General features: G+C 37.1%; 1 protein-coding gene across 2 annotated transcripts in view; it reads left to right on the plus strand.

Moving 5' to 3' along the window:
• Positions 1-26413, plus strand: part of LOC139960266 (TBC1 domain family member 2B-like) — a 55966-nt gene that overhangs the window by 12993 nt on the left and 16560 nt on the right. For both annotated transcript variants that reach the window (XR_011790458.1, XM_071958495.1), the window contains exons 4-15: positions 1793-1867; positions 4970-5042; positions 6409-6477; positions 8153-8216; positions 9955-10075; positions 13286-13399; positions 15453-15564; positions 16689-16816; positions 18567-18701; positions 21854-21953; positions 23011-23193; positions 23441-23547. Coding sequence is in view for 1 of the 2 variants with exons in the window: in XM_071958495.1 (XP_071814596.1) it covers positions 1793-1867; positions 4970-5042; positions 6409-6477; positions 8153-8216; positions 9955-10075; positions 13286-13399; positions 15453-15564; positions 16689-16816; positions 18567-18701; positions 21854-21953; positions 23011-23193; positions 23441-23547 (1281 nt within the window). In the remaining variant the exon portion in view is untranslated. The remainder of the gene's footprint in view (positions 1-1792; positions 1868-4969; positions 5043-6408; positions 6478-8152; positions 8217-9954; positions 10076-13285; positions 13400-15452; positions 15565-16688; positions 16817-18566; positions 18702-21853; positions 21954-23010; positions 23194-23440; positions 23548-26413) is intronic.

Raw genomic sequence — 26413 nt, forward strand, 5'->3', positions numbered from 1 at the left:
ATAGAGTGGACCCAAATGCCCTGGTCATCACAATTTTTCAATTTACACCATGGAAACTGAAGGAAGTGATAGATTTGCTGATAACGTTCGAAACATATTTGATTACTGCTTGAATCAAGCATATCCATCTTAAATATATATATAATAAATATTATATCGTGACTGACTGATTCATTCTTTTCCCTGTTTGGTACCGACATTCTTAATCAAAATAAATAGTAATAACACGTGGGTTTGAACCCCCAAACCCCCCCCCCCCCCCGTGCGTACACCCCTGTTCCATGTCAATCATGATTTGAGTCTAACCTCAATCAATAGATCACAATTCTCCCCACTTGAACAAGATTGAATCAAATCCCTACACTAACAAGGTTAAAGATTATTATCGACTCCAATCAATGTAGATAGTAAACTTCACTGTGGATAAACTTTATTCCGTGAATGATTTGAAGAAACAAGAAGAAACTGATTGAACACCATTGACTTACTCTTCATGCATCATTAGACAAAGTTACCTGGACTTCCTCGATATGAAATTGGATATTGGGAGTTGGCTACTGATTTTCTCAACTGGCTAAATTGCACCAATCCTTGCAACTAACTGTCCGCTGGCCACTAAAAAAATGTTGAGAATACGTGAAGGATATATTCCTAGCGTTTAATTGCCATGAACAAGCGATCGACCATCTCATCATACACTGAATTTGAGATATCGCCTATTGGAATATAGGAATATTATGAAATTCATTGCAAGCTAAAGGCTTGCAGGTGCTGGCAGGAAAATTGATCATGCTTATGGTGGGGGGGTAAATTTTCAGGGTGGGGGGGACTTTATCCTAGGAAAAATTCCCCCCGGGGGGAAAATTTTCAGGGGGGAAATTTCCTGTTACTCCGGAAACGGCACTTGAGGCCTTGCAAGTTGCATCTATACATTCTATATTTTATAATCTCACATTTGATAAATTTACACTTTCCCAAAAATTTGGTAACATCACTTTGAAGGGAACAATAGGACAGTATATTTTTTTAAGCTCCTATTTAGTTACCGTATTTATATTTTAACACAGTACTCAGCTACCTCCAGAAAAACATACATTGTTCAATGACACATAAATTAGAAGAAGAAAAAATGGTAACATCACTTTGAAGGGAACAATAGGACAGTATATTTTTTTAAGCTCCTATTTAGTTACCGTATTTATTATTTTAACACAGTACTCAGCTACCTCCGGAAAAACATACATTGTTCAACGACACGTAGGCCGGATAATGTCGCTGTGTCGGGTGAGACTGCAATTTGTCTCACAAAAAAGTATAAAATATAACAAAGAATATGATAAACCTGTACTTCTAGGCTTGTAGGCACTCCCCCTCCCACCATCCATGAATAAGAAAATGTTTCTTATATACACTCATGTGGGGGATATCCAGGTATACAGTTGACAAGTTAGAAAAAATTTGATCGTGCGAAAAGCGTGGTAGCCCAGATGAGCTGCGCTTACGGTGGTGTTACACGGAAATATTCGGGCATCATGATGCTAAATAAAGAAAATCATGGAATTGTCGGGCAAAAATTTGAAAAAGATTCAGGCAAGCTACTGCATATTTATATATATATTTATATATTTTTTCTCCTCTTAAGCTGCCCGAATTTTTCAGGACTTTGGCCCAAATTTCTTGGCAATTTACTGTCACAATACAAAGCATAAAAAAGTGTACTTTATCTAATTATCTTCATCTTGACCTTTGTTGTTAAGCAATGACAAATGTTTTCTTTTTATTCCCTGAACAGTTCTATTTCCATTGCTAATGCTACATTCTCTTACAACCCGGCAATGGCCGAGAGGCCTGGTAATTTCAGCATCACGTAAGTATGACTACGTAGCTATTGATTAAAAATGACTATTCATTGTAGAGTAACAGATCACAGAGCATTGTGTTGATTTGAGGTGTCACTACACACATTATGGAGTATCGTTGCACTGATAACCATTATCTGCTTTTACCGATATCTGATAATTTAGATCCCAATATGGTCTGATACAACTGATATTTGAGGAAAAACTTGTATGCAAGAACTGCTTGGTCCCGACCACATGTCCCAGGTCTTGACGTATAATCCGTAGTGAGCTGTGCATGCTAAATGCCGTAATAGTCTTTGGCGTACTGAGCAAAGTTTTCTTTTGCCAAAAGGTTAAGTGCCCGTCGCTGGCATTATGATGTTGGTACCTTACCAGCTAATGTTAGGTAATGCTACTGTAACATTTATTTGAAAAATGATCAATTCAAATTTAGTCATCTAAAAAGTCAGTCCCCCAAATATGATGAAGAGCAAATGTTAAACATGCAACAACATGATTAGAGCGTGATTACTGGACATTTACTCTCTAACCTGTCTCCATCTCTACAAAGTCTGGTAAAAAAACAATCACCAAAAGTCAACATAGTGAGAAACTTGAAAAAAAAGCTTTAGATCAGATCGCATAGTTGCTCTTCTGAATGGCAGATTTGGAAGGGAGAGAGTGTGGGCAGTGCCCAAGAAGTGGGCACGCAGTGTTTAAATGTTCCAATCATTTAGTTGTAGGTAGATAGGAAAGTGCAGATGTAGGATTGGAGACTGGTAATTATCAGCATTCATAAATCCCCAAACCAGTGAGATTTTTTGATTCTGTGGCTAAAACTTCAAATGAACATAAATGTTGATGTTTCTGTCATGGTGACATGTGTTGTATAACATTAACAGTTTGGTCTTAGTAACATTAAGTTTAGCACACTTGGCCAAAGTATGACGTTAGATCGATGATCAACAAATGTATTAATGGGGATCTTCAGTCACACCCTAAATCTACCTAAGCGCTCTCTAGTAGAAACTTGACAAGCTGAAGTCATGGAGAATGCCTTTAAGGAATCTCTTATGGACACTCCTGGACAGAGTACGTGCCCATTCTCGTATTCACACATAGTCTGACATATCCGAACCAGTGTTTGCATTAGGGCGCATGATAATATTCCCGCAATTTATCTTAAGGGTCCCGCAAAAGAAATTTCTAATTGGGGGAATTTCCCGCAACAATTCCTGGTACTTTCCGCAACTTTCCCCATTACTGTAGTCTATACAAAACTTGCCAATGACAAGCCGGATATTATAAAGTTTTGTTGACTTTTGTAAGAGTAATGTGATTGGTCAAAATTTTCCAAAAGCCAACACTGGCTTCGTCGGTTGTGTATTGTGTGTGTTGATCCCAATGGTCGACCACGTGTACTGCACTCCATGTACTATATGTGCGCTAAATCGCAATACAGGCATCTAACTACTAACATGATGAATCCCCCCCCCCACAAAAAAAACAAACATTTCCTTTGAAATTCCCCCTCAGAGTTGGTTACAGTGCTGTACAAAATCTTTGGAGATCTGTAAACAGGATAGATCACGTGTGTTAGGACCCAGAACCATATATAGAGATACCACTCTGTTAGGACTGACATGGCAATATCCTCTGTAGAGATGATGCTAAAGTTCTCCATTGTGATGAACAGACGGCATCTGAGGACTAAATTGAAATCAACAATGATTTTAAACTTCTGGAGTTGAAATCATTATGGATAATGCAGGGCTATCAATAATAAGAATTCCTGAAATCATTATGTAATATGCAGGGCTATCAATAATAAGAATTTTGTTGTTGGAACTTTGATGATTTTCTCCTACTAGAATCGCATTGCTATGTAGTTTCTTCACACATAGAAACCTTCTGGACATAACACAGGCAAATGAATGAAACCATTTTACACGGTTAACCCACATTGATATCGGTTGTTGGAACAAACTTCAGTCTGGCAGTTGAACTTGCTTCAAGTTCACCATGTCACAGCTTTGTCTTGTATTAGATAAAGAATGCTGGGAATGTTTTCTTTTGGGGTAATCTGCCTGAAAAAATTTGCATGTGTTCATCCTAACCCTAATTTATGTTTGCACCTCAAAATGGTGGCTAAACATGAGCATAAATCCTGTCGAATTTCCCTTTCCTTAAGTAATGAATCATGCATGACTGATAAACGTAGCTAGCTACTTACGGGATATTTTCAAAAAACTACTTTGTGGTGTCAGTAGAACTGCTGTTACACATGTCAACAATGTTAGGCTGTGTATGACAGCTGCAGTAGGCTAGCTTAGGTACTGTCAGTTTTGTACTATACTAAACCGAAGCGAGGAAAAGCCAAAGTATTGCATGTTTTTAGGCACCCAAAGCAAAGTTTACGCACAGTTAGAGTGTGTTATCACTCTCCGGCCAAATATATGAAGTTAGCTCAGAAAAATTACAACTTTTTGTAAAACAACATTATGGGGTAGGCAAATAGGGATAGTTGATGCAAATTTTACCGAAACTTTTGTATGCTGAAATTGCCAATATTGGGCGATACCAATATTTCATGCCTAGAATCGGTGCTACACTGTCATGGAGTTGTTTTAACTGACATAGTTTTCATTGTCTCAGTTGACTTTGTGAATTTCATGTAATTGATGTTTTTGACTCTTCCATATTACATGCTTATTTGCTATGAGAGGTTGATTTAAGTTTCTAGAAATGAAAGTTTACTTTATATATAAACCATACCTTAGTTAACTTGTCCTAGATTGCAATACTTGAAATTGACAGATAAAGTCCATCCATAATGTAATGCAAACATTGTTCAAAAAGTTCTAGATAATGTGAACCCTGAGTTTTCCTCCCTAGTCAGAGATGTTTTTGCTCTTTCCTAGCTTTCATTTTCAATACAGTCTTTCAATTACCGGGCCGATGTTCATTGTATTTTCAATGCATTCTTGTGCAAACAATTTTGTTTCCATTACAGATGTTGATTGTCTGTTTGTGGATGTAGCTGTAACAGTTTCCTTCCTGCATTATTCTTATTCCTGTTGCTGTGGTTAAACTTCCATGATATGGTTTATATGTCATTTTTTACACAGTGTTGAAGGAAGAGTGTATCAGCTGCAGGCAGAGGATTATCACACAAAAATGTACTGGCTGCAGGAACTTCAGGTATTGATTTATTGATTGCCAGAGGCTTATAAATCATAAAGGCCAAAATGATATGATGATTGATGAACCAGCAAGAGGTGTATCAGAACATTAAAATTAATGGAAATTGGAAATACCATTAAAAATATCCCCCCTTGCACTCCCATAGACATGAAACAGAGAGATATTTAAAAGGCTAAAGACTGTACTAGCAGATTAAACTCATGAATGTGGGAACTGATTGATGAACATGCAGTCAGTGATGTATGAGAATATTAACCTGATTGGAAATTAGAAATAACCATAAAACTGGAACTAGCATCACCAGACATATCATTCATAATTTCAAAACATGATTGATGAGATAAGATTTCAGTTTTTCAATTAGATATTCTTTTCTGGGAAACTAACTGATCATATTATTATGTGCATAGTTTCTATTTGTCATTAAAATTAAACAACTTTCTCTGTCAGCTAGTGCTAGAATCCTATGTGTTGAGTTTTAAACAACATGTAGAAATCACATGGCTGATGTATACAACTCAAATTAAAAATGATAAAGGTCAGATTACTAATTTGCTTTTGTTTTCATGTGTCAAATGTCCTAAGATTTAAAGGAAAGCTCAGGTAGTCAAGCTGATGACAAGATGCACATAAATGGGTGTGTCCTAAAGCGATTTGTCTGCATGGCCGATTGTTTTAGAGTTCAAATGGAGCTGATAGTTTCAAGTTGTTTTGCATCAGCACTGGTACCATTCAACATGTTAGTATTAATGCTCGTCACATTAATTCCTTATGATGTAGGTCAACAGTAACATAGTTCCTTGCTTTGTCCTTCATCTGAACTATGTCCTATCCTTTGTTGATAATTGCATGAGGACTTTGGTCAGTTTGAAACTACGTACATTGCCATGTAATTGCAAAGCAATGCATTTGTATATTACAAGACATGCCCTCTCCCTTTAAAATACATGGTTGTAGTTGTTGTCAGCTTGTTGCATACCAGGTGACAAATATATATATAAATATGATTTTCATATAGTCCTACTCCAGTTTAGTACTTATGAGGAACTGAGAGCGCAAGCCATGATTTTATAGCGTTGTTTTGTAAGTCCTTCATGGGTCTCGATGCGTAAATGTTTGTTTTGGTGTTGGTATACCAAAATACTTAGTAGCATTTTGTAAATAAAAAAAATGGAAGAATGTTGATAATGTTTGTCGTGTCTAAGTACAGTTGTAGTGCTATTCACCATCTCATACCACCCCATACCCATCTTGAGTGTATCCACAGTACGTGTTTATGGTGCAGTGGGGTGAGGCATAAATAGGCCCCTTCTTATAAGCATAGTCTGTCAGTTTTTCTTTAAATCTCCTCTAAATTACACAGGAAAGGAGAAAATGTTTCAGCCAACTTCGAACTTCCCTGGCACGGGATTCAACAAAGAGAAGTAGTGTGGTAAGTTCTATTAAATCTGACAATCAAATGTGGCTTTTCATATTTAGTCAAATATTTCAGCATCTCATCTGTTATGACACTAGCTAATGAAATGTTTTGAATATGTTTTTAAAGTCCTTCAAAACTCAACCCTAGGTTTTTCTACCCTTCTGTATCGGTTGCTAATTCCAGGATCGTTTTGCTAATTGCAATAAGTTTTGTTTACTCAGTACTCTAGCTAAATTTTATTCTGTTTGTTCAAGCTTCTACAAGCTATTTGCTGGGATGATTTTTAATACGGAAATTGATGGTATGTTTGCAGTGCTACTAAGTGGGAAGCATTTCTTAACTGTTACTGATTATGTGCATTGGCCGTTTTTACTGGTAACGACATCTGTAAGCTGTATCACTCACAACCATACATTCTTGTGTCCGTACATAACATTGTGTAGTATGTGACCTGTACATTACATTCTTGTGTCCCGTACATAACATTGTGTAGTATGTGTCCCATACATTACATTCTTGTGTCCGTATACAATATTGTGTAGTATGTGTCCAATACATTACATTCTTGTGTCTGTACATAACATTGTGTAGTATGTGTCCTGTATATTGCAATCTTGTGTTCTTGAAACAACAATGTGTAGTATGTGTCCCGTACATTACATTCTTGTGTCTGTACATAACATTGTGTAGTATGTGTCCTGTACATAAATACATTCTTGTGTTCTGTACATAACATTGTGTAGTATGTGTTCCATACATTACATTCTTGTGTTCTGTACATAACATTGTGTAGTATGTGCCCTGTACATTACATTCTTGTGTTCTGTACATAACATTGTGTAGTATGTGCCCTGTACATAAATACATTCTTGTGTTCTGTACATAACATTGTGTAGTGTGTGTCCCATACATTGCATTCTTGTGTTCCGTACACAACATTGTGTAGTATGTGTCCTGTACATTGCAATCTTGTGTTCCGTACACAACATTGTGTAGTTTGTGTCCCATACATTACATTCTTGTGTTCCGTAGACAACATTGTGTAGTATGTGACCTGTACATAAATACATTCTTGTGTTCCGTACACAACATTTTGTAGTATGTGTCCCATATATTACATTCTTGTGTTCCGTACATAACATAGTGTAGTATGTGTCAGGTACATTACATTATTGATTGACATTGACTCTGCAGTGTATGCATATGTGATGGTGTAGTATTTATTTGATAGTTTTGATTTGAGTCCCTTGATATCTGCACACAATTATGAAGCTATTGGCAAGGGGCCCTCTTAGAATGTGCTCCTTTTTGGCTCGACCTGATAGCTTCAGATTTTGTTTTACTGTTATATTTTATACTTTTGCTTTATATCAAGTGACTTTTGCAGTTTGCAAAACATCCACATTGTAGCTACCTAACATATGATAAATAAACCTAGTTTATAAGTGAAAGATGGATTCATTGGCATATGAAATGTATACTGCTACTTAATAAGAGACAATTCTGTCTTGAAGCTTTAAGTTTATACTGCATACAACACAATAAAAAAAAAAAAACTTTAGAGTAAAACCGTTTTGCAACTATGCTTATACTATTGGAATCGGTTTTGTTTCTATTGACAGAAACAAAACCGGTTTTCCTCCAGCTTTTGTGTCTGTTTGTTACTCCATTTTCTTGAATATTTCAGGAGCCTAGCACCGGTCTCGTCAGTACCAAGAAGATGAAGGAGAAGGGAGGGGATCCTTGGGCAGGTATGCTTATGTATGCTTAGTGTTGTCTAAACATGAAGCCTGTAAAGTTCAAGGTGGTAGTTTGTCTCCCCTTTGAACCCTGCATCTAGACTCCTGAATGAGCTATATGAGTCAATGAACTAAGTTTATTATGAATATAACTCCATTGGTGCATCTAAAAATAGATTGTGTACCTCAGCCTGTTTTTATAAGTACCTGGGTCTGCAGGAATATGTAATGTATGTGCAAACAAACGCTAGCAATGTACACAGATCTCATGAGATGGATGAATGGTTAATGACTGACTGCAACAAGTGAACAACCTTTAGTCTAAAGGTTTTCTGAAGTGGTCTTATCTTGCAATTAATAAAATGCCAAAGTTACAGATAAATCCTTCAACTTGCTACACTGTTTACAAACTGAAGACTTTTCCTTTGCAATTCTGTCTATATTGATGACTGGAACAGACATGATCAATGAGGCCTAGTAATCGGGAAGTTAAGGGTTCGATCCTTGGCTATTTGTAATAAGGTGGGTTTTTCATCCAATAGAAATCAAAGATTTTCCATCTGAAATGACTTTCTAAATTGAAAAGATTCCAAATTTGCATTAAATTGTTGTATTGGAAGCCACCCGACGTGAAAATTGTAATCCACAAGGCCCGGCTTCTCCTACATTCGCGGTTGCTTTTAAGCGTTGTAAAAATAACTGCCTGATTATTATTATGACCAATAGGTCTACAAAAGGCTTTTAGTGCTGATAGAAACTTTGTAAAGACTAGTAATTGAAACCTAATCTTTTTCAGTATCTCAGCATATATTGATTAAAGTATGCTACTCCTTTCAACAAGCAATGGTTTCATATTTATGAACTGCTTGCTTACATTGATGTATATAGATTCCTATGTCAATAACATCTTTGTTATATTAATTCATAAACTTTGACTACTATCGCACTGTCTGATCATAAAACAATGGCTAATAAATGAAGAACTTCATGGGAATGAGGTTTTGTGAATGACAAATATACAGTGTAAGAAGTATAGGAAACTATAACAGACAGGCTCCAAGAACTTCATGGGAATGAGGTTTTGTGAATGACAAATATATAGTGTAAGAAGTATAGGAAACTATGACAGACAGGCAAGCTGACTCAAAGAACTTCATGGGAAGGATGTTTTGTGAATGATAAATATATAGTGTAAGAAGTATAGGAAACTATAACAGACAGGCAAACTGACTCAAAGAACTTCATGGGAATGAGGTTTTGTGAATGACAAATATATAGTGTAAGAAGTATAGGAAAATATAACAGACAGGCTCCAAGAACTTCATGGGAATGAGGTTTTGTGAATGACAAATATATAGTGTAAGAAGTATAGGAAACTATGACAGACAGGCAAGCTGACTCAAAGAACTTCATGGGAAGGATGTTTTGTGAATGATAAATATATAGTGTAAGAAGTGTAGGAAACTATAACAGACAGGCAAACTGACTCAAAGAACTTCATGGGAATGAGGTTTTGTGAATGACAAATATATAGTGTAAGAAGTATAGGAAACTATAACAGACAGACAAGCTGACTCAAAGAACTTCATGGGAATGAGGTTTTGTGAATGACAAATATATAGTGTAAGAAGTATAGGAAACTATGACAGACAGGCAAGCTGACTCATTAGTACAACATGTTGACTTTCTATTTCAGGTAATTATGAATCTTGTTTATATTAATGATGAATGTTGTTTACATCATATCCAGGCTTGCCCCCACTGCTGCAACCAGTGACTACACCAATACACTCAGTTGGAGAAGAAGCCGCAGTCTCAACAAAGGGAGGAATTTCTTTCAACTCATTAAAAAATCCCATCGAGGGTATAAGGTAACACTTATTAGAAACGTAGTAGTCTATTTTGTGTTTTGCCTGTCTGAAAGAATTGGTTTCCTTTAACAAGAGCGCCAAATGTTAATTGAAGTTAATAGAAGTTATTGTTGTTGACTGTAGTGTTTACTGCATATATCCATATCATATATATGTGTTTATTTGATTTACATCTGAATTGAAGAGAATTAGGAGACCCCACATAATATACTAATGAAGAAAACCTGATCAAATTAGTAGCTATTTTATACTAAATCCAATGCATGGAATTTTTGATTTATGAAGTTTTGTTCAGGGGTTATAGGTTTAGGATGAGGACAACAAGATTCGTCCCGTATTCTTGTTAGAAAGAGAGAGGACCGGAAGAGGGGTCCTGCCTCTCCGGATACCTCTACAATCGCCCACTTTGCCAGCAAGGTTGAAATTTCCCCCTCTAGAGCATTTTTTTGGACGGGTTCCGCGGGTGTTGGGGTCAGTCTTCCTCCATCCCCGAAAGGCGGACTGGAGGTTAATTCTATCTGATACCCTTGTGAACTCGTCTCCAACACCCACTCCAACACTCCAACACCCATAGTTTCCCATTGCTGGGTGAAGTATGCCAATCTCCCCCCCACCTGCAGAATTGCTGCGGTGAGGTGGGTACCCCTAGGGCCGAGCGGCGAATGGTGTTCTAGCAGGGGAGTGGTCGCTGTCCCGTCGAGTCGTCGTCAGGCCTCTGCCTGTGCCTCTCGTTCCCGATGGACGGAGTGGTCGACTGATTGTTCCACGTCCCCTGCCCTGCGTGGCCCTTCTTGCGGGTGTTCTGAGAGAAGTTCCTCTACCTCCTCTGGCCAGCCTGGTCTCTCTTGGAGGGTAGGGTCTTGTTCTAAATCTATCCGATGATTGGAATTCTTTAGCTAGGGTTTCTCTCAGGACACTTCTTCCTTTAATTTCTGTTGGTAGTTTCTCGTGAACAGGTCATCTCCAAGGGACGGTAAGGCCAACATCCTAGCCTTGGCTTCCACCGATGGCCAGCGGATGGAGGATATGACATTATCCCTCTTGGCCTTCACTGATCGTGTGGCGACTCGGGCAAATTGATCGAATGCCAGTCTCATGAGCGGACCCAGGAGTAGTAATAGCTGTCCAGCTTCATTTCTGGAAACATGGTTGTCGTCTTGAGGGAGCTATTGGTGGTGCCTCATAAGTACCTCTGTGGGAAGCATGAGGTCGGAGGTAAACTTCATACCTGAACGTGCTGCTACGTCCACTTCGACCAGTAGCTCCTATAATTTTCTCTGATTAGGGTTTCTGAAAATTTGTGACGATAAGGACCCCTGTTCCGATCTCAGTTTTTCTTTAGCCTCCTGCGGGATGGATGGGCACTGAAACAGAGCTTTCCAAGCGTCGTCTGGTACTCTGATGGATCGTTCTGCCTTTGCAGGGAATGCAGTCCATCTCTATTTATCTGCAATTGCCTAGAACCTATCGTAGCACGAGGCGTCGACTGGCATGGTGGATCTTGGTCGGTTTGCGACCTCCCCTGTAGCCGTCAGTTTTGAGACCGAGTTGGTGTGGATGGCATGTCAGGTGACTCTTCGAAACCCAGGTGTTTCCGGAAGATGTCCGCCGCCCGCATCCTGAGTTCTGGAGGCAATGTTCCTCTTGCCATGGGGATGTCCTCCTCCTCGAGGCTACATGCAAATTCGTCCTCTAGGGACTTGAACTCTGGGGGTTCGTCAATTCCGTCTTCCAAACCCGAGAGGTTTACAGAGGCCCTGCAGTCTTGGGTGTCCTCTCCGAGGACGACTTCCTCTGGTTCAGGGGTCGGTGGTGGCACCGGGACCACAGCCGGACTGGTCACAGCTGCGACCCTCCGGCTCTCAACTTCTCCCTCTACTAGGGAGCCGCTGGGGTTGGGATGCAAGTCTAACTTGTCCTGCAGCTTCATCCTTTGTCCTGCTAGCCAGGCATCGATCTCTAGCCATTGACTGGGGGTGAACTGGATCCACACCAGACACAGGTCCCTTCTGGTGCAAGTACGGCACATAGGACAAAGGTCATGTTTGTCCCAAGCCCTCCCTGGATGGAACATGGAGCAATTTACACACTTCAGTTGACTCCGAGACATGACTGATAGACCCCAAGTTAAGGAATAAAACTTCTTAACAAATAATAACAAGAGATGGGAGAACAGAGGAGGGGAAATAAGCTATCAAAGGAAGAGATATATAACAGTACCTTAACAACGTTCCTCGGCTAGAGGCCCGCGGCTTACAAGGTATACAAAAATTAGGCCTAAAAGCCACCCCAGACAAGGTGAGGAAAAACCAGGGATGAAACCTGGAGAGAAATACTAAAGGAAACAAGAGCAGTACTAAGGGAACAATATAAACAAGGGAAAAACGAACTATCACATATAGCATGTGTGTAGGAAAAAAGGCGGGAAAACTAGCGAAACTAAGGTAAACAATTCGCAGAACTGCTACCCGCACTAGTGTTTGCATAGAAAACACGGAGCGAAGCCACTCCACCAAAGCAGCCCTAAAAGCCCCTTTAATAATAAGAAAAAGGATACTTATTGGGCTGCAAACTGCTGCAAACTCTTCCAAAAGAAGTGGATGGGCAACATCTGATCCTAGAAAACCAAAAGTGGACAAAATCGGATGGAAAAAATCCGCTCGAAATAACGATCTAGACACTTTGGATGGTTGAATGAGAAGGGAGGGCGGTGACCGGAGGAGCCAGTCGTAGAGGGTGCACAGTGTTAAAAGGTTACCTGGATATTCTAGGCATGGTACAATGAGGGTGCTAAGGTTGTGGGGAGACAGGTAAGCGAGGAACGAAGTAAATATAACCTTTTTCATGAAATATAAGAGTGCATACATGGTAAGATATCTTACATCTGTTATCTACTGGCCACGAAAAATTTCTTTAAAAAGATTTCTTTACTAGATAGTAACCATTCTATGTTCCCAAAACTTCTAATTACTATATGTCTTCACTAGCCGTCGGCCATATTGGCAGTGTATCGCTATTTGACTGAATATGAGATCTTTTCTAATTCCCCATCTTTGCATCCAATTCAAAGAACTGGGAGGAATATCCTGTTAAGTAACTGTCGTTGTGATTCTTGAGGTAACTTCATTTGATGAACAGAGCATCCCTGCCACGATACGGTTTCTGTACATGGAATGTTTGTTTATTAGTGTTCTCCATTTCTTCTTTTAGACGATGGAAGTCTCTCCACCAAGATACCATTCCAACCAGTCACACTCAGGTACAAACAGCTGATCCTGGCAATCAACCCTCCCAACCAGCACCACCGATTCCAAAACCCAGAAGGTAATGTTGATAACATTGTAACAATTATATCAAGTGATTGATTAAACAATTTTGACTTTCCTCTTACACTGAAGACCTGGACTTCTCAAGATCGAAAGGGCAACTTGGATTGTTCTCTAATTCTTGTGACATGTTGATGCCTCGTTTGGTGAAGGTTTAATCTCATTTGTTGCTTAGCAAAGGTAAAAAATTGAAGCTTTTGTAAACTTGGTGTTTCAAGGAGGGTATCATGGATAGACGTAAGATGTCTAACATTGTTAGTCGACATGAAAGGTTGTCTACCGAGATGTTTAGTTTGGCATCATAATGACTCAGCCCATCGGTAATACATATGTACATATAATAAATATATATATATATGTGATTTTGGTGTTTTAGTTTAGGGTCATTTGATTTCTCTTTGTAAGATATCCACCAGTGATCCTTGTCTCTTTTTAAACATCTCATAAGTCACCTGCATATTTTCACAAAGTCAGTAGTCACATGGCTCTGCTGGTTTGTCTACTTTGTGGGAATATTAAATTTGCAAACAGAATTATGAGAATAAATTCCTATTTGGTTACTTGCCATACGCAGGCAAGTAACCTATGCAGTCAAGTTCGTATGTGTATGCGTGTGTGTGTGTGACACCCTAGCTTGTAAACATAATATCCCATGATAGGTTACATCCGCAGTTTTCATATTTGGAATGTGGGTTCCCCATAATCAGTATAAGATTTAGATTGAGGTCAAAGGTCATTTGGGGTCAGCAGAGGGCAAACTGAAAATCTCAAAAATACTGTACCTCAAGGACCTGAACATCAAAGGAGCTAATGTATGCATGGTAGGATAACATTATGTAGTGTAAAGTTTTTACACAATTTCGTGTAGGTGAGAGTTCATTTTAGGTCAAAATGTGAAATCCTTGTAAACATGATCTCCAGATTGGAAACTTTACTGGCTCTCATATTTTTCCATGATGAGTACAAGAACTCTATGGTTTTGGGTTGAGGTCAAAGGTCGCTTGGGTTCAGCAGAGGGCAAAATGTGAAAGTCTCAAACATGCTGTATCCCCAGAACCTGCACAACAATGGAGCTCATATATTCATGGTATCATCACCTTATGTAGTGTAAAGATTTTGCAAGATTTGATGTAGGTTAAAGTTCATCAGAGGTCAAACCCTGAAACATTGTAAGCACAATATCTCAAGATAGGAGACTTCATGAGAACTCATATTTGACATATGGCTTCCTTTCATGAGTACAAGATCCCTTATGTTAATGGTGGAGGTCAAAGGTTACTTAAGGTCAGCAGTTGCCAAAATGTGAAAACTCTACATATCTCTCAAAGACCAAAATTTGGTCAAGGTGTATCTGTGCATGGAAGAAGACATGGTAAGTTTACATATTTTTATGCAGGTCAAACGTCATATGAAGTGATCAGAGGCGAAAACCTAAGAAGTCAAAGATTATCTGCAATGTACCATTGAAAGGTGATTTCCATGTGACCATTAAATACAGTCTATCAGTTTTCACCACATGACATTCACACAGGTCAACCATTATCTGATGCATCTGTCGATGCAGTGACAGAAATTGTCACAATATTTTCTTACTGGTAGAAGTGGGAGTGAATTCTGGTGACAGACTTCTTATGTTAGCCGATTCTAACAAATTTGACAAAACTGCTATGATCTCTAGGGAGTTAACTGGTTCCTTTAGAGCAATTGGATAACTGATAATGAAACTTGTTGACAGTTTTGTGCTTATAATCCTTCACCTACAGATGATTTAGAAGAATTTATGAACAGTTAGTTCCCAAGTATCAGTTACTTGATATAACATTCTGCAAGACATACCAGAATAAGAAGACCATTTGAAAGCTTGTTCTGCATATATAATGTCATGGCAATTAACCAATGGAGAGGTCTTCACTCTATTTTCTTATAGTAAAACATCACACAAACTGTACATGCATTAAATCTGACTTGAATATAGGTCAGATTGGTTTCCTCCATCTCAAAATATGTTTTAGCATTTCTGGTCTATGTTTTTTTTTTTTTTTTTTCTAAAGGAAACACCAAGTTCAGCCAGAAGGTCTGTCTAAACGACCTACCTCAATTCTGCAGAGATTTTCCAGCAGTGCCTCTGAGCATGCATCAGAAAGATGTCCTAAGTGTAAAGAGGTAAGATTTCATAGGATGGGATGGTTAGTGGAACCGGTATATGACCATATATTACACTGTAATGTAACAAAAGCAGTATGGCAAACAATTACTCATTGACATTGGTGAAGAAACTGGACAGATTAGCAATGGGAAGTTGGATTTACACCGTATTTCATAATTTTCCATTCCTGTGCTTTGCAACGGGTGGATGGTGATCCTGTTGAAAGAAGATACATACCCAACCGATAATATTTTAATCATTTCTGTTGAAATATCCATCCTTCCTGTTTTCGCCGGGCTGTATGGAATTGTACTGGTGTAATTCCTTATGACACAGTCTTCTGCAGGGTCTTCTGGTTTCTGACTTGGTTTCCTAGGGAGAAAACGATCATTTGGATCACCACCAATGTCGAGTTAGATAGCTTAGACCAGAGCATGATGAAAATTTAGAGCATGACACTAACAATACTAAGCTCACTGTTCCAAACATGTTCCGATCAATAAAAGCCTTTGTTCTTTTAATTTGTTTTTATTTGTAATTTCCTAGATAAAATTTCTGTTTGTGATATCCTTGTTCACACCAGTTGTATTCCACTTAAAATTTAGCAGATATTCAAAAACACACTGTTAGCAGACTGCTTATGTTTATTTTAAAATATGACAAGATTAAGGAGAATTTCTTCTTTGATAGTCAGGTCAGATTAAGTTTATTTCAAGAGAAATGTACACAATCATTTTGCAGAATAAATCGTGCATCAAAAATTTTAAAATATAAAATGTATGACAGGTTTAACATATATGTAAGAGACTCACAGTGCTAACCATAAATGTCTTAAAAAAATCACATTCTCATTTTAGGCACCAAAGACTGATCAAATTATTGAACCCAAAGTAAAAATCCTCTTTGTGATAATACTAATATCCCTCTACTTACTCTCTAGGCTAATGGTTAATGTATGTTGATCATGTTTGCTAATTTAACTATGATTATTAAATTTGAAGATTTTAAGAAATCTCACTACACCTGTAGGGTGTAGGCTAGGGTCAAAAAGAATAACGATTAAAAAACCTTTCAAAACATCATTGTAGAGCAGTGTGACATAATTTTCAATATTTATATTTATATATTAATTTTATTTCAGATGCTCTCTCAAATCATTTCACTTAAGGAAGAACTAGAGCTGGTAGACAGTGAAGCTAAGGCCAGCCAAGAAGTCACACAAATACTACACAAGCAGTTAACAGAAGTCAAGATTCAACAAAGCACAAAGTAAGAATATAAACAATCCACTTTCCCAAGGTGGGGTTATATAGTTGACAGGAATGGCACATGACTTTACATCCCACATTATTATGGTGGATCATAACTTTACCCAGAGGTAGATATTTGCCTGCTATATATAAACAATCCACTTTCCCAGGTGGGTTATATAGTTGACAGGAATGGCACATGACTTTACATCCCACATTATTATAGTGGATCATTACTTTACCGAGAGGTAGATATTTGCCTGCTATATACTAACAATCAACTTTCCCAGGTGGGTTATATAGTTGACAGGAATGGCACATGACTTTACATCCCACATTATTATAGTGGATCATTACTTTACCGAGAGGTAGATATTTGCCTGCTATATACTAACAATCAACTTTCCCAGGTGGGTTATATAGTTGACAGGAATGGCACATGACTTTACATCCCACATTATTATAGTGGATCATTACTTTACCGAGAGGTAGATATTTGCCTGCTATATACTAACAATCAACTTTCCCAGGTTGGTTATATAGTTGACAGGAATGGCACATGACTTTACATCCCACATTATTATAGTGGATCATTACTTTACCGAGAGGTAGATAATTGCCTGCTTGGCAGGGCATACATGCTCTCTTCATATCACACATTATTATGATACACCTTTACATTATCTCAGCTTGGAGGGACACCTATGCATTTGTAACCCTTAACCATAAGATACATTAGAGCACAAGCTAATCCAATTTAATTATGGCCTACCACTTCTCTCTATATCCAGGTTAGGCAGGTAATGATACATACACCTCATATCTACCATAGACCCCCCCCCCCCTATATTGACCTTTGAGTTCAATTCCATGCAATACTTTAGGTCACAAGCTTACATAATTGACTTTAAAAAAACTGTAGTATATTGATGGAAAGTCCCAAAGTTGTTAGTTGAGATACTGTGAATAAAGTTCAAATAATTTGTCCTCATTCCCATTGTGTAGTAATAGCAGCTCTCACTTTGCCTCCATTTACATTAAACTAAGACTTTTCAGCCCATTCCAAACCAAGATGTATGATCCCTCTATTCACATGGTGCTTTAAGGTTCAGGTGTATCTTTGCATCCTTCAAGTACACACAGGGGGTATTTGACATCTGTTTAAAATGCATTGAAGTCTTTCCTTCTGTCAAAATCTGCACAAGAATTTTTTAATTACACTTTTTAGGGAACAGCTTTTTACTAAAATTCTTCAACGATAGTGTAAGAAAGCCCTATAATATAGTTAATATTTTGAAGAGACAAAAAAAGTTTGCTCTGGGGACCTTATGTCAGCAGCATGAAGGGAAGCATAAAGTCACCACTAGGCAGTGCTGCATAGAATAAGCTTAAATAAGTCTGTTACTATTTGTATAGAGAGAGTTAATATTAGGGGCATTCATACAGTCACCAACCCATGTAAAACAGAGGTTATAATGTTTTCCATGGATATTCATGGATTTTTGGATATTCATGAATATTCATGAGAAATTTGATCACTTTTGAATAGCTTTAAGAAAAGTCTAGTAATTTGCAAGCAATGACCTCATCTGGCCAAATGTCTGGAGAAGTTGGCTGAATGGAGCTTTCTCACAGATGCACATTTGTATTAGCAAAATACCTGGTTATCTCTACCTTGAAGACAGCCCTGCTAATGGTCCATGGATGCATTCTTGTATTCAAAAAGATTCTTGTCAGACAATTACAATCTCATTTTATTCTTTCAATAGTTTGAAATTCTTGGACAGCAAGACAGACCAGGAGAAACTTTCTCTGCTTAATCGGAAAGATAAACAACTAGTTCAGCTAGAACAACTCTTACAAGAGGTCAAATATGATAGAGAGGTGATGAAGAAAGAACTAAGGTAAGAGAAAACAAGTTATGAGAGAGAGGTGATGAAGAAAGAACTAAGGTAAGAGAAAACAAATTATGAGAGAGAGTTGATGAACTAAGGTAAGAGAAACAAATTATGAGAGAGACGTGATGAAAATAGAACTAAGGTAAGAGAAAACAAATTATGAGAGAGAGGTGATGAAGAAAGAACTAAAGTAAGAGAAAACAAATTATGAGAGGGAGGTGATGAAACTAGAACTAAGGTAAGAGAAAACAAATTATGAGAGAGAGGTGATGAAGAAAGAACTAAAGTAAGAGAAACAAATTATGAGAGAGAGGTGATGAAGAAAGAACTAAAGTAAGAGAAAACAAATTATGAGAGAGAGGTGATGAAGAAAGAACTAAAGTAAGAGAAAACAAATTATGAGAGAGAGGTGATGAAAATTGAACTAAGGTGAGAGAAACAAATTATGAGAGAGGTGATGAAGAAAGAGCTTAGGTAAGAGAAAACAAATTGTGTGAGAGGTGATGAAAATAGAACTAAGGTAAGATTAAAAAAATTGTGAGAGAGGTGATGAAGAAAGAACTAAGGTAAGAGAAAACAAATTATGATAGAGAGGTGATGAAGAAAGAACTAAAGTAAGAGAAAACAAATTGTGTGAGAGGTGATGAAAATAGAACTAAGGTAAGATTAAAAAAATTGTGAGAGAGGTGATGAAGAAAGAACTAAGGTAAGAGAAAACAAATTATGATAGAGAGGTGATGAAGAAAGAACTAAGGTAAGAGAAAACAAATTATGAGATGGAGGTGATGAAGAAAGAACTAAAGTAAGAGAAAACAAATTATTTTAGAGAGGTGATGAAGAAAGAACTAAGGTAAGAGAAAAAAAATTGTGTGAGAGGTGATGAAAATAGAACTAAGGTAAGATTAAAAAAATTGTGAGAGAGAGGTGATGAAGAAAGAACTAAGGTGAGAGAAACAAATTATGAGAGAGAGGTGATGAAGAAAGAACTAAGGTAAGAGAAAACAAATTGTGTGAGAGGTGATGAAAATAGAACTAAGGTAACATTAAAAAAATTGTGAGAGAGGTGATGAAGAAAGAACTAAGGTAAGAGAAAAAAAATTGTGAGAGAGAGGTGATGAAGAAATAACTAAGGTAAGAGAAAACAAATTATGAGAGAGAGGTGATGAAGAAAGAACTAAGGTAAGAGAAAACAAATTATGAGAGAGAGTTGATGAAAATAGAACTAAGGTAAGAGAAACAAATTATGAGAGAGACGTGATGAAAATAGAACTAAGGTAAGAGAAACAAATTATGAGAGAGAGTTGATGAAAATAGAACTAAGGTAAGAGAACACAAATTATGAGAGGGAGGTGATGAAGAAAGAACTATGGTAAGAGAAAACAAATTATTTTAGAGAGGTGATGAAGAAAGAACTAAGGTAAGAGAAAACAAATTATGAAAGAGAGAGAGGTGATGAAAATAGAACTAAGGTAAGAGAAACAAATTATGAGAGAGAGTTGATGAAAATAGAACTAAGGTAAGAGAACACAAATTATGAGAGGGAGGTGATGAAGAAAGAACTATGGTAAGAGAAAAATTATTTTAGAGAGGTGATGAAGAAAGAACTAAGGTAAGAGAAAACAAATTATGAAAGAGAGAGAGGTGATGAAAATAGAACTAAGGTAAGAGAAAACAAATTATGAGAGAGAGGTGGTGAAGAAAGAACTAAGGTAAGAGAAAACAAATTATGAAAGAGAGAGAGGTGATGAAAATAGAACTAAGGTAAGAGAAAACAAATTATGAGAGAGAGGTGATGAAGAAAGAACTAAGGTAAGAGAAAACAAATTATGAGAGAGAGGTGATAAAAATAGAACTAAGGTAAAAGAAACAAATTATGAGAGAGAGGTGATGAAAATAGAACTAAGGTAAGAGAAAACAAATTATGAGAGAGAGGTGATGAAGAAAGAACTAAGGTAAGAGAAAACAAATTATGAGAGAGAGGTGATAAAAATAGAACTAAGGTAAAAGAAAGAAATTATGAGAGAGAGGTGATGAAAATAGAACTAAGGTAAGAGAAACAAATTATGAGAGAGAGGTGATGAAAATAGAACTAAGGTAAAAGAAACAAATTATGAGAGAGAGTTGATGAAAATAGAACTAAGGTAAGAGAAAACAAATTATGAGAGAGAGGAAATGAAATAGAACTAAAGTAAGAGAAAACAAATTATGAGAGAGAGGTGATGAAACTAGAACTAAGGTAAGAGAAAAATTATGAGAGAGAGGTGATGAAACTAGAACTAAAGTAAGAGAAAACAAATTATGAGAGAAAGGTGATAAAAATAGAACTAAGGTAAAAGAAACAAATTATGAGAGAGAGGTGATGAAAATAGAACTAAGGTAAGAGAAACAAATTATGAGAGAGAGGTGATGAAAATAGAACTAAGGTAAAAGAAACAAATTATGAGAGAGAGTTGATGAAAATAGAACTAAGGTAAGAGAAAACAAATTATGAGAGAGAGGAAATGAAATAGAACTAAAGTAAGAGAAAACAAATTATGAGAGAGAGGTGATGAAACTAGAACTAAGGTAAGAGAAAAATTATGAGAGAGAGGTGATGAAACTAGAACTAAGGTAAGAGAAAAATTATGAGAGAGAGGTGATGAAACTAGAACTAAGGTAAGAGAAAACAAATTATGAGAGAGAGGTGATGAAATAGAACTAAAGTAAGAGAAAACAAATTATGAGAGAAAGAAAGAGGTGAAGTTGGAAAGATCATAGATAGATAAGCTTTGACTGATTGTGCATGATAGCAAATATAGTATCTTAGGTGGATGAAAAGATATTAATGTAACAAATTAAATGAAATTATGGTTTAGAGAGGGGTCTTAAACATAATAGAGAAACTTGTGGTTAAAGAATTTTGATAAAATTGGCACCTTGGAAGAGATGAAAGAAAAGCTATGTGTTGTCTCATTTGTGAATGTCTTAAATTGCAGATTTATAATATCATAGTTTAGAGAAGAGACTTATTTATGACATAGAAACTTGTTATTAAAGGCCTTAGGTAGCAGAGAAGAGATGAAATAAAAGTCATGTTAGGTCCAATTAGTTAAAGTGTTAAAATGCTTATATATGAACTTAAAATTACATTTTCATCCATTTTCATTTTCTATTACCAGAACTTGCAACTCAAAAATTGCAGAACTTGAGGAGCAGTTATCTATGTTTCGTGAGATGCTGGTGGCTAAGGATGAGGTCGTTATGGATCTAACAATCAAGGTAAAGGAAATTCAAATATTAGTGACTTAAGGCTCAATGTTTGGTGTATACATTAGCCTAAGTTTTCTGTGTAAGTTAGGCCTTAGTCTTTTCCACAGTAGAAGTAGTGTTAATAGTGGTCAAAATGCCCCAGTCTCTGAATTGTTACATGTTCTATGATGACAAAAAAATGGTAACAAGCAGTTAATGTTGTGTATGTTTTATATTGTTTAATAATGAGGTTTCTAAACTGAAGTATTTACAATTGATTCAATCCATTTTGTACACAAGTAAAGAAAGGTTTTGCTTATTAACAGAGTGCAGTTTTTTTTACAGTATAACAATATCTGACACTTAGTTTCCAAAAATTATACAAGAGCTAAGAATTTATATAATACCATCTGAAGGGTACACTGGTCATGTAAATGCTGCTATATGGACCTTACTGATCAGGCAAGTAAATTCAGCCCTCCTGACCTATTTGTTTTATTGTCGTCAATATTTTGTGAAATTATTTAATTCAATGCAGGTCGGGAAATTGAAGAAGAAAAGGCACTATCTAACACCAGTTAGTTAACTATTGAAAAAGTGATTTTCTTGTTGGTGGCATGAATACTGTACCAGTCAGCATAGCTTTGCAGTGGGTAGAAGGCAGGGCAGCAATCTATTGATAGAATTGCCACAAGTTTGATATGAACTAACTGCAGACATGGCAAGTTACATACAACCATCTGTACATGCTGTGTTGGCTGAGCCTATTTGTTATTAGTGCTGCATTTATCTGTCGGTCTATCTGGCAATATGACAAGTCAAAAGTGTGCAAGAAATTTGTGATAACTTGTCCGTACATGTGTTCCGACAATTTGCAAAAAAAGGCCTTGTTGTCCTTTCAAACTTTGAAAATTGCCTTGTGCCACCGTCTTGAAAGCTGGCTGAAAACGTTCTATGTTGCCCTGAAATTTCAATGGACTCCAAGGCATCTTCTAACTTGCCCTTAAACAAATTGTTTTGCCCCTCTTGATCCTCTTTTATTATTTTATAATTTCTTGACTTGTTTGTTTCTCTCATTTGACCTCAGATCAGTGATCTTGAGAAGGTACCACCTATTACAGCTGACAATTCTTCATCTACCAGCTCACTTCCTGATGGTCAAAGGTCACCCAACTCTTTTGGAGGTCCTCCTGATGACTCTTTTCCAGAACTATCTCGTACTCATAACCCAAATCTTTATGGGGAAAGAAGCGACTATGAGAAAATGAGGGTAACATGAGTTCTTACTTTTTCGATAGCTGAAATTTGGATGTTAACATTTTTCATGTATGAACTGCATATAACAGTTGTCAAAAGCACAAAGCCCTAAAGAAAACATAGTTTACAAAATTGCAAAAGTAAAAATATTCTTACTTGTTTTTCTTTCCATGGGATGGGAATAGGAAGGGATGTTTAATATGAAAACCAATTTTTAACCTCAGAGAGTATCAAGCAATTTTAAATTATTTCACTTCCAGGATTCTTGCCAAGCGTTTGAAACACAGAACAAATTTCTCAACAAAGAAATATTAGAACTGAACGAACTTCGGATACAGGGTCAACTGAGGGAAAACACCTTTGAAGAGTAAGTGTATCTATACTTCGTTGGAAATCAGTGGCAGTGCCAACATTATAAACCCTTAGAATGAGTAGTTGGGGAGCAGGGGGGTTGGGGTTTTGGAGGGGTGAAAGTTTGGGGCAAATTAACATTTTCTTGTTTGAAGCAGATTGACTAAGCCACATGGCTCATGACACTTATTAAAACACAAATTTTAAGATGTGTAAACTTTGCTAACCCTAGTGAGCAAACGGTAAACACCCTGGTTGGTAATGTCAGAAACTATAACAAATACAAACTAGTGTGCAAATACAAACTAGTGTGCAAATACAAACTAGTACAAACTAACATACATCGGGAACTCCTTACATCGGCGCTCAACTCACAAAAAAAAACCTACCACCAACTATACCGTAGTCTGCCAAGGGCAGCCAGTCTAGCCAGCTCCGTCTGGCTAGTTCCGGTGCCTAGGCCTGGTCATTCTTTCCCTGTGACTTGCTTTGTTCAGTTGCAAGTCTACATCAAAGGTTGTTTTTGGGTGGGTATTGAATGATGTTAATGGAGACTATGAATTATATACAAATTTTAAGATGTGTAAACTTTGCTAACCCTAGTGAGCAAATGGTAAACACCCTGGTTGGTAATGCCAGAAACTATAACAAATACAAACTAGTGTGCAAATACAAACTAGTGTGCAAATACAAACTAGTACAAACTCACTTACTTCTGGAACTCTTTACCTTCTGGACAATTTACTTATGCATTTTCCCACGCCATCGGCGCTCAACTCACACAAAATAAACTACCACCAACTATACCATAGTCTGCCAAGGGCAGCCAGTCTAGCCAGCTCTGTCTGGCTAGTTCCGGTGCCTAGGCCTGGTCATTCTTTCCCTGTGACTTGCTTTGTTCAGTTGCAAGTCTACATCAAAGGTTGTTTTTGGGTGGGTATTGAATGATGTTAATGGAGACTATGAATTATATACATGGCAAAAGGAGGTTTAATTTTTTATTCCTTGCCAGAGGCAAAGGAATCTCTGTGATGGTGTGCGTGTGTATGTATGTGACACTTGCTTGTACACATGGTAACTCAAAAGTTAATGGTGGATTATCTTCATACTTTTTGGTGTGTGAATCCTATCGTCTTTTGTGAAGTTCAGCAGTCATTTGGGGTCAACAGACATCTCTTGAACTCTTAACTTAGTATGTGGATCCAGCTTGGTGAGGTCAAAGGTCACATGAGGTCAACAGGCATCAAACTAAAGCTGCAATTAATCTGTGAATTCTCCATTGCTATAATTTTCTTTTGGTGATCATAGTTCAAATTCAGTTCAGTTTAACAGTGCACTTAAACCTCCCATCATTTTTCAACCTCTGAGCTTCAAGGGATCAATAGGTTATCTTCAATGGGCAAAAACTAGCTCAAAGGGTCAAAAGGTTATCTCAAATGGTGAAAAAATTGGCCATTTTATCAAAAAATATTTCACAGTACATAAACAATGTCATGTAACTCTTAACAATTATTAAAGGGATTTGCTAGCTCAAAGTTGGTGAAATTTGTCTATATTTCACATAGGAAGACTGTTATTTCTGGATAGTTAAACATTTTGGTTTAAAATTCTATTCTGTAAAATCCTTATAAGTGAATGACATGGTTGATGCGCAAAAGGGACTTCTACAAATCTTTTCTGGTTCTCACTTAATTCTTGGACAAATTTAACTCACTTGCACTACATAAGTCAGATAGTTAGTTTGAATTTTCATTGAGCAAATTGTATGGCAAGGAATCACAAAGCCAACTGGCTTTGCTTTCTGGTTAGCTCATCTAGTTGGAGCTGTTGTCATGGGAATGCATCTGTCTGTCTGTCTGTCTTTCCATCTGTCTAACAAGAGTTGAAGGCTGCTTGCTGTCAGGTCCTTTGCTGCTGAATTTTAACCAAACCTGGTGAAGTTGTAAAATATATGGGGATGGAGGGTGGGGGGAGATAACAATTTCATAAGAAAAATAGGATGACATAGGTCATTTGGGGTCAAGAGAGGTCGAAACAAGAAGAATCATGTTAAAGCCTACTTCTCTTTCGACTTTTTGTGTGATTGAAACCTGGTTACAATGATCAGCAGATTAAATTGCAGTGTTGATGTGGTTAATTGTTAGGTCAAAGGTCATGTCTGGTCCCCTTGGTCAGCTAAGACATCACTTGCAACCCAGTGACAGAATTTGTCCAAATCTAACAGATACCATTAGTGTATAGTACTACAAATTGATCAGGAAAGATGTCTCACCAGCCGGAGTTTCATCTTGAATATACTATATGTGTTTATGCGTTAGTGGTTACATTGTTTCAGATTTGAGCTATAGCATCAGTGATAGTTCAATGAACCATTCAACAGAAAGCATCTTTAGTCCTTTGTATCCAAGCTGTAATTAATGGCATTGGACAGAATAAACATGAATATGAAAAGTAGGGTTGTTTAATTATCAAAATGACATAGAACAATCACACATGATCAAACAACATCTATAGAGTGACAACTTTCGAGTACCTTTAATTAGCAAGGTGTCAACAGTTTAAAAAATGGTGAATTATGGTACCGGATTCAATGCCAAATTGGTCTGTACGAAAAACATCTATGAGAGGTCTTAACCCTTTTATTGCTCTGTTGTGACACTTTCAGTTTCAAGATAATGTTTCTGTTTCCACTTATGTTTACCACCTACTATTTGGGCCATAAAAAGAGCTTTGATAAAAGTTGTACAGTTCTGGAAATTATGAGTGTTAGTTTCAGTTTGACGTTCTTCCGTGTAACAACATCGAAAATCTGTTCTAGCATCCAACTTGATTTTGGCTTTAATGGAGTTCAATTCTTTGTTCATTTGGAAGCTACAAATATT

This window comes from Apostichopus japonicus, chromosome 19 (genome assembly GCF_037975245.1).
Source record: "Apostichopus japonicus isolate 1M-3 chromosome 19, ASM3797524v1, whole genome shotgun sequence".
Taxonomy (NCBI): Eukaryota; Metazoa; Echinodermata; class Holothuroidea; order Aspidochirotida; family Stichopodidae; genus Apostichopus; species Apostichopus japonicus.